The sequence below is a fragment of the Canis lupus genome, chromosome 5 (genome assembly GCF_003254725.2).
Source record: "Canis lupus dingo isolate Sandy chromosome 5, ASM325472v2, whole genome shotgun sequence".
Taxonomy (NCBI): domain Eukaryota; kingdom Metazoa; phylum Chordata; class Mammalia; order Carnivora; family Canidae; genus Canis; species Canis lupus.
The window spans coordinates 15145418-15158362 of NC_064247.1; the positions used below are offsets into that span (position 1 = coordinate 15145418).

At 51.4% G+C, this 12945-nt stretch overlaps 2 protein-coding genes across 5 annotated transcripts in view; both read right to left on the reverse strand.

Annotated features, from left to right (window-relative positions):
* Positions 1 to 3519, reverse strand: part of PHLDB1 (pleckstrin homology like domain family B member 1) — a 46695-nt gene extending 43176 nt beyond the window's left edge. Inside the window, exon 1 of one of the 3 annotated variants that reach the window (XM_035716752.2) lies at positions 3254 to 3519. Coding sequence is in view for 1 of the 3 variants with exons in the window: in XM_035716747.2 (XP_035572640.1) it covers positions 202 to 246 (45 nt within the window). In the remaining 2 variants the exon portion in view is untranslated. Of the gene's footprint in view, positions 1 to 201; positions 388 to 2244; positions 2370 to 3253 lie in introns of those variants that run through there. The other 2 variants (XM_035716751.2, XM_035716747.2) reach the window with 2 other exon arrangements.
* A 3499-nt stretch (positions 3520 to 7018) lies between these two features.
* ARCN1 (archain 1) overlaps positions 7019 to 12945 on the reverse strand; it is a 29842-nt gene continuing 23915 nt past the window's right edge. For both annotated transcript variants that reach the window (XM_049109911.1, XM_025465331.3), the window contains 2 exons: positions 11528 to 11732; positions 7019 to 8777 (listed from right to left, as the gene is read on the reverse strand). In XM_049109911.1, coding sequence (XP_048965868.1) covers positions 8688 to 8777; positions 11528 to 11732 — 295 coding nt within the window. In that variant the 3' untranslated portion in view covers positions 7019 to 8687. The remainder of the gene's footprint in view (positions 8778 to 11527; positions 11733 to 12945) is intronic.

Genomic DNA, 12945 nt, shown 5'->3' on the forward strand with positions numbered 1-12945 from the left:
GCCCTCCGGCCTCCTCGCCCCGCGGGGTCGCCCGCGCCCAGCCCTCTCCGCCGCGTGGGTGCCCGTCGCCGCTCGGGAGTCTCGGCAGCCGAATCAGGGTGAAGGGAGGCGCGAGAAGGTCTGCAGCCAACAGGCACTGGAGGGAGTCCAGGCTCCAAATCGGGGCCTCCCGCGTCCCGCCCCGACGCTCCCCCGCCTCACCTGTGGCCCAGGGCGCCAGCCGAGGCCTCGCCCCGGGCGTCGCATGACCGCGCCCCGAGGCCCCGAGGCCCCGAGGCCGAGCCGGGACCCTCTCCGCCCGCCGCCGCCTTCGCCTTCCCGACGCACATCCGCCCTCGAGGAAGGAGTCGGGACGGGAAGGAAACTGAGGCCGGGAGCCCGGAGGGCGGGGACCGGGGAGGGGTGTGGACAGGCCGGGGCGGAGAGAACTTGACAAGGGGGGTGGTCAGGGGTCTGCGGCAGGGAGACGCGGGGATGGGGGCTGGATGAAAGACGGAGACAGGGTTGAGAGAAATGAGACGGGGGATGCACGGGGGTAAGAAGATGGGGAGACAGCCCGGGGCACGCAGAGCTGGGGGGACGGAGGCACAGCTCGGTGGGTGGCCTGGGGGACTAAGGAGAGGGGGAGCCCGAGGACGGAGGCCGTCGAGTGAAGGGCACGACGGCCAGGGGGGGCCCCAGACGGCACAGAGGGCAGTGGGGGGAGCAGCCGGGGCGGGAAGCCAGGGAGGGGAGACTGAGGCAGGCCGGGGCCCAGAAGTTGGGGCGGCCGCAGGCCAAAGAGCAGAGGCGCTGAGCGGAGGCTGGAGGCGGGGAGAGGCGGGGGGGGGGGGGGGGCTGCCGCCAGGGCGCGGCTCGTCGCTGGCCCGGGGCCCGCGCTGCCCGGGGCCGCCAGGTGGGACAAGGCCGCAGTGTTGGGCCGCCCCGCCCGCCGCGGACGCCGGACAAGCGGCCTTTCTTCGGCCGGGCAGGGAGAAGGAGCCGCTTGTCTGCGCGGCCGGGGGCAGGGGCGGCCGCCCCGACGCCGCCCGCTCCCCGCGGGGCAGCGGCCTGCAGGGGCCTGAGCGCGCACGGGGGTGCGGGGTGAGCGGCCGGCGTGCGGGCGGGAGCCGCGGGGGCGCCGCGGGGTCAGGGGTGCCCCGTGCGCGGTGCGCGCCCCAGGTCGCGGCGAAGGCGGGCGCACGTGCGGCGGCAGCCGGGACTCGGGCTGCGCGCGGCGGGCGGGGGCGGGGAGGCGGGCGGGCGCGGTGCGTGTCCGCCGCGTGGGATGCCCGGGTGGGGGAGCCTGTGTGTGTGCGCGAGCGGCCCGATGAGTCAGCCCGGGAGCCTCCGGACCGCTGAGCTAACGGGCCCAGAATGCGGCCCCGCCCCGGCTCCCCGGGTCCCCCGCCGGGCCGCGCGCCCCCCGGGCCCGGCCCCGCTCGCCCCGGCCCGGGCGGAAGCGTCCGCGGGCTCCTCGGCCACCCCGCGCGGGCGGCCCCTCCCCGGCCCCCGCCGCCCGCCGCCCGCCGCCCGCACTTCCCCATCCCGGAGGAACCCGGATGACGCGCTCAGCCCCCGCCTCGGGGAACTCCGCTAGGGATTCGGATCCCAACCCCGCGGGCGTGGCGGGAGCCTGGACTCCCTCCCCCTGCGGGCGCCCCATCCGGCCTCCCGGACCCCTCAAGATGCGGGGCCTCGGAGGAGGGCTCGGGACGCCGGACGCGCCTCCCATCCCCGAGCACGCCCGAGGGTCGCTCCCGGATCCGCCCTGCCTCTGGGTCGGACTCCGCACACACTCCTCGTCCGCAGGGCGGCCCGGGCGCCGACGCGAGCGGAGATGGTGCAGGGGCGCCCCTCCCCGGCGCTCGGCTCTCGGTCCTGCCGGCGGCCGGAGGGTGGGAGGTGCGCGGCCAGGGCGGACGAGCCCCCGCGAGAGTCCGCCGCGCCGGCCGTCGGGGTGCCCGCGGGGGAGTCCGAGCCGGGGTGGAGCGCGAGGGCCCCCTCTGGCGGCTGCGCGGACCGAGGCTCCGGAGGGCAAAGCCAGCCGCGGGCGGCAAGGCGGCGGAGCCGGCTCCCCACAAAGCCCTTTCGGCTGCCGCCCCCCACCACCCATCGGGGCGCCCCCTCCTCCTCCAGGCTGCTTCGGGGCTCCCTGCCCAGAGCTGATCTGAGGGCTCCCGCCAGGCCCTGGGACTTCCCCTTATCCAGCCCCAGCTGCGCAAACGGCGAGACCCGCGGGCCAAGGGGGAAGCGCGTCCTTACCTCGCGGGGGCAGAGGGGGACACCGGTCCCTTCGCCGGCTCGGCCTCCGGGGCCTCAGGCTCTGGAGGACACTGTTGCTTTTTCCCTGGGAGCCCGCGGAGTGGGAGGAGAGCGAGCAGGTCCCGCCCCCCCAGTCCCCGCCCCCGCCCCGTCCCCGTCCCGTCAGGCCAGCCAGAGAAGACGCCCTTGTGGAGCTGGAGCCCAAGGTCCCCCCACCCACCCTTTCCCATAGCAGCACCTCCCCCCCACACCCCCTCCTGCACAGCGCCCGCTTTGTTCCTCTCTGCAGCTGGGCTCTCCGCTACCGTCAACACACACACACACCCTCCTCCCTCCTCCCCTCCCCTTCGGACTCCCCTGCGGACTCCCCTCGACCACCTCCACCCCTAGGCCTTAAGGCTCTTCCGAGAAAGGGTGTTCTTGACAATTTCTCACTCTCTCGCCCCCACCCCAACCCGCCCGCTTCTTTTTAAGCCTTAGAGGCCTGAGTCCCCCGTGGCTCCCAGTGAACCTCCTGTCCGTAGCTCTCCAGCATACTTTCAAGATCTCCAGAAAATACCTGCTGAGGGTACCCAGGTTTACGCCGTCACCCCTTCTCCTCACCCTATTCCAAGCCCGACGTGAAGAGCTGTAAGTGGGGTTGGTAATCCTGCACATCAGGCTTCACAGATGTTTTTCTAAGTATACTATAGGTATAAAACATGTTAAAGCACCATGCAAAGTGTAAAGCACAGAAACGTGAATTGAATCACTATCCTGCCCCCGTCCATGTAGCTCCCCCCTGCCACCACCTGCTGACTTACATACAACTAGGGGGGCAAGCTATAGGCAGACGATTGAGCACACCGTCCTTTAGCAGTCAGTGAGGGCCTCTGTAGGAGTAGAGGGTTAATAAGGGAGAAAAGGAAAGACTAAAAAACCTAAGAGGAGTCTAGAAGCTCCTCTGGTTGAAGCCCTTGGTCATCTCAACCCCCACCCTGAAATCCAATGCGAGACAGTGGATCCTTACCTTGCAAAGCCAGCTCTTGCCCCCGGAGACTGACTGGAGAGGCCCTAGGGAATGGACCTCAGGAGACTGGACCTCTTTAACTTGCCCTAGAAGGATCCCCTGAGACTCCTCCTCGCTGAATGAAGGAGCAGAAGGCCCCCACGCCTTCCAGCTGGGGCAGATAGCAGAAGATAATTTGCCCTCTCTGGGATGAACATATGTTGTTCTGATTCAGTGGCTTTAGTTTGTGCCCTCTCTCCCTAACCCGGGAACAGCAGGAGGCTGAACTGCAGGAATCTTTGGTCACTTATTGACAGGGCCAGCATTAGCAGCGGCCCCCCAGGGCGGGAGGCTGGGGCTGACTGGAGCCAGGCAGTGGACGGGAGGGGGATGGGGAAAGACACTTTGCAGTTAGCAGCTGTGGCTCACAGAGGTCAAACAAGCAAGGCTCCACTCCAGCCTGCATGGTGGGTACCAAGAAGCCTCAGGATTTGGGGGATGGGGAGGAAGCCTCTTATTCTCCTTCTCTTCATACTGTTTGAGGCTCACGAAAGTATTTTGACTCCGGCCACCTTTTCATGAGGCAGATCACAACAGCAATTTTCGGACTATACTGGTAAAAAGAAAAATCCAAAACTATTGTATTCTGTGTGCCAAGACCCAGCACTTGAGGGATGGGGCTCTGATTGGGGTACCTCGGAGTCTCTTCACAGAACTGTTTCACAACTCCCAGATCTTCTTTACCATCTCGGTCAGGAGGAATTTCAGGGAATGATGGAGCCTACCACCAGGCAGATGATGCTGAGGCAGGGGGTTGAAACAGCACCCAACTTCTGTCCTCCCACCCAGGGACCAGCTGACCCCATGATAAAGGCTCTGTGCAATGTGTCCTCATCCTGCTGGGTTGAGGCTCTATGTTCCCACAGTTAGAGCACTCAGGGGACTACAGACCTACCACCCCCACCCTCCACCCCCACCCGCCGCACATCTGGAGCCCATCAAAAAACTCAGTGCTCTCTCACAATTACGCAAGAGGTCGAGCAGCTGGGAGCTCAGGAAAGGGGGAGGAAGAGAGAAGAAAGCAGAAAACAGTTTTCCAAGCATGCTTCAGACTTTCCGAAGTGGAAGCAGGGGGAGAGGGCAAAGGCTGGGTGTGGAAGGAAGAGTGGATTTTTGAAGGCCTTCTGCACTTGGCTATGAGTGTCAGGAGTCTATTTCCACGTCCCTCCTGCCTTTGCTAGGCACATTTCCCACTTCTGTCCCTCCTCTCCAACCGTGCCCCTCCAGCCCCAGAAGGAGGCAATTATTGCTCAGTACAGCAAGCGACCCCTGTAGCTTCACACCTTCTAAAGCTATCCTTTCTGGCCCCTGTGGATCCTGAACTCAGGCATCATTAGTGTAGGTGTGGTGGCAGCAATGATGCCAAGTAATTCCTCGCTGCATCCAACTTGGGAAAAAGTTCAAACCTTTCTTCAGCAGGAGCTCTCTCCTCAGCTTCTAGAAATTGCACAATCCAGGCTTAGACCCAAAGCTGAGACACAGAAGCTGAGTGGGCATTTTGGGTAGGGCAGGGGAGGGGTGGGGGAGGGAGAAGGGGGGAAGACTGATCTCATCTACCTCCATGGCTCAGGACCTTCCTACGAGCTGATCAGAACAAGCACTGATTTGGGCAAATAATGGGAAACAAGACCTAGATCCACTTCCCTAATTGCCTTGAAATTGTTAATGCCTCTTTTTCACCTAGCCCCTTTGGTTACCAACCTGATCACACAGGGTATGCTTATGGGAGCTTTTGAGAATTGGACTAAGCCCTAAAGAACCATTTAGCCCCTGCCCTGTGAACAGCAAGGCCAAAACCCTGTCTATGGCGGGTGGGGGAGTGGGTGGGGGGGATCACTCCCCAGTGATCCAAGCTTGTGAAAACTGCCCAGTTGCTTGACCTCTTGTGTTGGTAGTATTGTCTTCCTAAAGGTTTGCCTCCATGTAAACCCCTAACCCCAGAGGGTAAGATGTGAGACCGACACTTGTAGAGCTGCTTCCTAACCCTGGGTAAGAGCAATGAACGGCAACCAATTAATTACTTGTGGAGCCTCTAAGAGTTTCAAAGCTCTATAGCTGCAAATAGATTTACCAAAGGAGGCAAGAGGGAATAGAGGGAGAATGGGTGCCCTGAGATGTGCATAGTAGAGGAGAGTGGAGTTTTTGCTTTCTTTTGAGAGACTCCTCTGAAGCCTACAAGACAGACACCTCTCCTATCATCAGCTGTAGAAAACACTTGTCTACTTTAGGAAAAAAGTCTTAAGTAGGTACAGCCAATTGCTTCTGGGTAGACTTTAATCTTTTTTAAGATTTTATTTATTTATTCATAAGAGACACAGAGAGGCAGAGACCTAAGTAGAGAGAGAAGCACGCTCCCCATGAGGAGTCTGATGTGGAATTCGATCCCAAGACCCCAGGACCACGACCTAAGCCAAAAGCAGACGCTCAACCACTGAGCCGCCCAGGTGCCCCTAGACTTTCATCTTGGGGATGGGGGCTTTTTCTATTTTTCTCTTCTGCCAATGGGCCCGGCCCCACCAGATGTGAACTGTTTTAAAAAACTACTCTTTATCAACTCTGGAAATCGCTCAGTTGCTACTCAGTGTGAACAACTTCACATTAAGGGCAAAGCTTCCTGTGTCAGAGATGCACGGGTTGATAGATCTGGGGGTTTGGAACTACTGGGAGTAGATGAATTACAGATCTTTTTAAAAGGGAATTCCTGACCACGAGGTATGTTCCCTACCTCCTCTGTGTGGAATTAATTCAAAGCAGGAACCACAAACCTCCTACATTCAACAGAATGCTCAGTCAGAGCTAATTATTTTGTTGGTCTCCCTCACAAGAGACCAACAAAAAGTCCACTTGATGCCGTGGAGGGATTAGCTGCCAGTCGGGGTGTGGCATGGTTCTGGTGTGCTTCACTGGATTAAGGTTACAGTCTCAGAGAGCCAAGCCACACTTCAGCAACACAGACCAGATACTTCGTATTTCTCTTAAGGAAAAAAAAATTCAAAGTCTTGGCTTTCTCCATGAAGATAACTTTATCATTCTCAGACACTTACTATTCATTACAGAGAGTAATTTGTCTTCCAAAGAATTTGTTGACATTCAATAGTTTAAGTTAAATAAAAAGAAAGTAAGGATGGAGTCTTTGCTGAGGAAGCTATCAAAACTCTGCAAGCATCCATCCCTCACCCCAGGATCATTTACTTCTTACCACTGTTGTTCTAATGGGGAAGAGAATGCTCTGAGATCTCACCAATCATTGTTATTCTTTACAGATGAAGCCTCATATTTCTGATTCTACAGTTGCCCTGACAAAATTAAGACCAAAAGTCTGGGGATGCCTGGGTGGCTCAGTGGTTAAAGGGTCTGCCTTTGGCTCAGGACATGATCCTCAAGTCCCGGGATTGAGTCCCACATTGGGCTCTCTACACAGAGCCTGCTTCTCCCTTTGCCTATGTCTCTGCCTCTTTCTCTGTGTCTCATGAATAAAAAAATAAAAAAATAAAAAATAAAAGTCTAGAAGTAGCATCAAATTCAAAAAGTACCAGTATCTGGAGTGCATGTGTACATGTGCATGCTCAAACAGAGAATACACGAGGAGGGAAAGGCAATGAATACTCCCAGATAGAGATTATTTTCTCTTAAAAAAAACATATCATTAATTTTTAAACTTAGATCCTGTTACATCATCTTGAAACAGCAGACACCAAAGTATGAGAGTCAAGAGTCTAATAAACATTCATTTTATAATACTCTTTATTTGATTAAAGAATTTTCCTTCTTTGTGTACACTGGAATGTTATATTCCCTATGTATTTTACAGGGTTACAAAATGTCTCTCATTTTAAATATTACCCCAAAAGTAATTTCAGAAAAAAAAAAGTTGTGAAACTAAACAACTTTAAAAAAAATCATATGGACAAGCAACTTTCAAACAAAATTGGATTAATAAGATTTCTTGCCTACTTAACTACATGACAGATTTCTTATCCCAGTCCCCTTCCTCAAAAAAACCTTATGTGGAAACCAAGCCAGAGATAAGGATTCTTCCCTGATGCAGTTAAGGGAAAGGGAAAGGCCAGAAATTTCTTTGGCAAACAATTCCGCCCACGGCCATCTGTGTGTAACTGCTCTGCTTTGAGGACAGTACACTCTTTGCAGGGGAGGCCTGATGTTGTCCCAAGTGGGAGTGGTACTCTCCAGCCAGCTGGAAGTGCAGCAGGTCACCTAGTCATCTGCCTCTCCCCCAACCCCAGCCTGGTGCTGTGGCCTAGCAGCAGCCCCAGCAACCCTACCAAGTGCAATACTGGATCAGAAAGCCGACGCTGGGCTGGCTGGTGTAGCTTTCTCCGTTGCACAAGTCATGGATGAGATGGGGCACAAGGACACCCAACAAAAAAGGCTTGAGGGCCGGAAAGGAAGGACTTCAAAGACCGAGAAAGAGGAAAGGACTGAGAACACAGAGAAGAGCCAGGAAGAAGGAGACGGTAAATTCAAGGACATGTGAATGGATGACAAAGACCATGAACTCTTATGTTTTAGCTGAAGTACCCAAAGTGTAAAGAACCAGAAGTCTGGGCAGCACCAGCAGCAGACAGGATTACTGGTGGATGTGAAAGCCCTCACTAGACATAACCATTCGCCTCTCAGGCATCTTGCAAGTGGAGGCTGTGCCATCTGAAAGCCGCTTCTCAGCGGTCTTTATTAGTGGCACAAGTGGGATTCACAGTACTGTTTTACACTGGAGGGACACGACTGGAAGGAAACAATGTGAAAAGGAATGGAGGGATGAGTGGACATAGGACAAGGACAAAGCACATCCTTATTTGTTCACTTCCTAGACCTCAACCCACTGAAGCAGTTCACCTGTATAGTCCAAAGATCGAGGATGGATTAGATCAACCAGTTCCCAGGAGTGCCAAATACAGTATCTATATACGGATGATCCCAGTGCTTGACTGAAGGTATAGAGAAAGAGAAAAACTGAAGGTAAAGGAAAGAAGTATGAAAGATTAAAATTTGCAGAGGAAAAATTTTAAAAACTAGTATGAAATGTAACTATGTTCAGGAATTAAAACAAAGGAGCAATAACAAGACGAAGATAGAGAAATTATTTAACTGGGGGGGGGGGGGTTTCTGGAGAGCATGCTTTCCTGCTGGCCAGTAAAATGTGCCAAAGAAATCAGCAGCCTTTCCCTTTATGTTTGTGTCTTTCTTTGCCAAAGAATGTCTCTGTGACGCTTGAACACTGAGGGTGAGTTGAGGGTCCTTGCACGCAGAGAATCGTGCACTGTACCAGAAAAAAGGGTCTCCAATGGCTTGTAGATTTGGAAAAAACTCTTCAGCCACTGTTGGCTTCTTCTTTATTAATTTGAAAATTTTCCTTTCCAGTTCCCTCTTCTTGGAATTACAGGATTTCATACTTATCCACCAGGAAAGTGGTCTCTGTGGAAAACCTTACAGGGCTATTTCCATCTACCTGGGTCACTTTGGTAACCTAGGGAAACAAACAAGAGAGTGAGGTAAAGCAGGAGGAGAGTGAGTCTCTAAGGTGCTGACTAAATTCTCAGGATAGAACAGATCAAATTCCCTTAAAGCAGTATTAAAAATAACTCAAAAACACTAAAAAAGTTCAATTCACAATTGTAGCTTACAGCATCACTCTTCCCCACCAACATGATTAACTTATTTCTAGACAGAAAAGACAACTGTTAGCATAAGTCATAGAGTAGTATCAAGTAAAAGATCTAGAATGAGTGGCCACTACCCAGCTCCCGCCCCATAAAACTGCGAAGTTCAAAGACATTTTATCAGACTGATCAATTAGTATTTTGACCCAAAATGCAATATTCTAACTCTTCAATGTCATTTGCCTAATTTGCTCTCCAAGCTGCTCTATCACTTATTTTCTAGATATGGCTGGGTCCTTCTATGAGATCTTGTCTTTTCTTTTTATTATAAATGTCTGATTTAATAAATTACCTATAATATTAGGGCTTATAATAGCATCAACACAATGCTTCAACCACCGATTATAGTTTCTAATGAGGTTTTCAGAGAGTCCTACTCTTCCAATAGTCCCAAACAGGAAAATGTACCCATTTCTATGTCATGTCTTGTGTTCAATCCCATGCTCCCAATATTGATGGGCTTATGCCAATAATTGAGAGTGGAGAGAAAACTGCTTTTTGGAATTATCCAACAGAGGAAGGAAACTGTAACCGCCTAAGCACTTACAGGAGAGATAGAAACCATCTGGGAAGATAAGATAGGGCCACAACAACAAGCAAATCAACAAGTCAGAAGGGAAAATGACCATATAAATTGGATCCTTGTAATGCAACTTCAAAAACTAGAGAAACAATGAGTTAAAAATAATGATCTAGGGACGCCTGGGTGGCTCAGCAGTTGAGCGCCTCCCTTCAGCCCAGGGCGTGATCCTGGAGTCCCGGGATGGAGTTCCGTATCGGGCTCCCTGCATGGAGCCTGCCACCCCCCCCCCCCCCCCCCCGTCTCTCATGAATAAATACAGAAAATCTTAAAAAAAAAAAAATAATAATAATGATCTAAAGAATCAGTTCACAAATTTCCATTGCTTTGCTTATCTAAAGGACAAGGTCTACAACAGAACTGGCTCATGATTATCTGTATTAATGAAGGGAAGTTGTAACATAAATAATCCAAATAGTGAGGCTTTTTATTTATTTTTATTGAGGGTTTTTTAAAGATATTTATTTATGAGAGAGAGAGGGAGCACGCACAAGCACTTGTGAGCAAGCAGAGGGAGGAGCAGAGGGAGAGGGACAAGCAGACTTCGTGCTGATCGTGGAGCTCAATGTGTGGCTCGGTCCCACAACTGAGACCATGATCTGAGCTGAAACCAAGAGTTGGACACTTAACCGATTGAGCCACCCAGGTGCCCCCCAAATAATCCAAATATTATATCCATTTGTATTAGAATCACTTTTGCAGGGAAACAATTTTGCCTTCCAAGTAAAAAACTTTCTTGGGGCACCTAGGTGGCTCAGTCAGATGAGCATCTGCCTTCAGCTCAGGTTATCTCAGGGCCCTGGGATTGAGCCACACACCAGATCAGGCTCCATGCTCAGTGGGGAGTCTGCTTCTCTTCCCTCTCCCTTCTTCTGCTATCTCTTTCTCTCAAATTAATTAATTAATTTCCTGGGTTCGAACCAAGTGACATAAAAGGCATTATAAAATAAAAATAAATAAAAATAATAAATGAAAAAAAAAATTATTTTTAAAAAGATTTTATTTATTTATTCATGAGAGACAGGGAGAGAGGCAGGGACATAAGCAGGTTCCATGCAAGGAGCCTGATGTGGGACTCGATCCTGGGACTCCAGGATCGTGCCCTGGGCCAAAGGCAAGTGCTCAACCGCTGAGCTACCCAGGTGTCCTGAAAAATAATTTTTAAAAAGGCATTAGAAAACCATGGATTGGTTGTTTTGGTACACGGCTTTTAAATTGTATGAAATTGGGATGCTTGGGTGGCTCAGCAGTTGAGCGTCTGCTTTCACTCGGGGGTCCTGGGATCAAGTCCCGCATCAGGCTTCTTGTAGGGAGCCTGTTTCTCCTTCTGCCTGTGTCTCTGCCTCTTTCTCTGTGTTTCTCATGAATAAATAAAATCTTTAAAAAATAGTATGTATGAAATTAATTTAAAAAACAGGCAACTAAGATAAATCTTGCACAATACAAAAAGACTGTTATATGTATTCATATTCCATTTCTTTACCAATCTAGAGAGGAAAACTGAGTTAAAGCAGGAGAGGAACTGAAACCAAGATCATACAATGAGAATCAATAATGGAATCCACATGGAATATCAGCTTTTCTGATTTTTTTCTCTTTAAAGTAAGTTCTAGGCCGAGATAGGACTTGAACTCACAATCGTGAGATCCAGAGTCACATGCTATATGGACTGAACCAGCCAGGCATCCCAGCTTTTCTGATTTTTAATTTTTTTTATATTTTATTTATTCATGATAGGCACACAGTGAGAGAGAGAGAGGCAGAGACACAGGCAGAGGGAGAAGCAGGCTCCATGCACCGGGAGCCCAACGTGGGACTCGATCCCGGGTTTCTGGGATCACGCCCTGGCCCAAAGGCAGGCGCTAAACTGCTGCGCCACCCAGGGATCCCCAGCTTTTCTGATTTTTGATGCCATTTGTTTATCTGGCATCCATCCTACCGCTTTCCCCATATGTGCTCTCTATTAAAAGGGGATACCTGTATGTTACAGTAGTTTCTTTTGGAGATGAAGGAGACTTGAACAGGGAAGAAGTCGTTGGGCTGCCCAGCAATGCTGAACTCAAGGCTGCCGCTCTTATTTTTGGCATCAATCACTGGCAGGCACCACTCCAAGGTATTTCGTCGGCTGTCGTGTCGATACTCACCGTCAATCTCCCCAATCACCGGTGCGCCCACGCCAGATCTGTGAAGAGAAATACCTGTGTCACCTGAGCTGTCCAGAGCTGCAAGAACTCTGCCAAGGAAAATTAGCCCCAAATTTGATCATGCTTCTCAAATTCAGCCCATTTTCAGTCCTAGAAAAAAATGAGGCTCCCTAACAAATTCAAGGATCAAAAAAAGTCCTAGCGCCTGGACTAAGGCTCTCACTCACTGCTTTATAGATAAGATACACACAACCAGATATATTCATGGGCTGCTTCAGTTTGTGGGTTAGATCTGGACCTAGCCGGGGACTAAGAAAAATGTGAAAAGTGGGATATATCTCCAAAAATCCCGCAGCAAGGGTTTGCTGCCTTATCAAGACGGAATTTTAACATAACGCAGCTCTCTTTATAGGTCAGTGGGGGGAAACAGGTTGATAGTGATATAAAACCTTATATACAAAAAATAAAAATAAAAATAAAAAAATAAAACCTTATATACTATTATGTGGTTATTTAGAATGGAGATGAATTTGGGCCTTTGAGAAGATGTCTTCAAAAGATCTTAGAATGTTTCAAAACCAAGAGGTGCCTGAGTGGCTCAATCGGTTAAGTGTCTGCCTTGAGCTCAGGTCATAATCCCAGAGTCCTGGAATCAAGCCCCATGTCAGGCTCCCAGCTCAGTGGGGAGCCTGCTTCTCCCTCTCCACCCTGCTTGTGCTCTCTCTCTCTCAAATAAATAATAAAATCCTTTTTTTTTTTTTTTTTTTAAAGATTTTATACATGAGAGAGACACAGGCAGAGGGAGAAGCAGGCTCCATGCAGGGAGCCCAATGCAGAACTCAATCCCGGGACTCTGGGATCATGCCCTGAGCCAAAGGCAGACGCTCAACCACTGAGCCACCCAGGCATCCCTAAATGAATAAAATCTTTAAAAAGTTTCAAAACCTGTAGTTGATGCCGGTGGATCTGATTTACAATCCAGTAAGTCAACTTTTTTTTTTTAATTTTTTTAAAAGATTTTATTTATTTATTCATAGAGAGAGAGAGAGAGAGAGGCAGAAACACAGGCAGAGGGAGAAGCAGGCTCCACGCAGGAAGCCCGATGTGGGACTCGATCCTGGGTCTCCAGGATCACACCCCAGGCTGCAGGCGGCGCCAAACCGCTGCGCCACCGGGGCTGCCCAACTTTTATGTGATAAGTGAAAACATAAAACATGATCACTCCTGCCCAGAGAGTGAACATGATGGGAC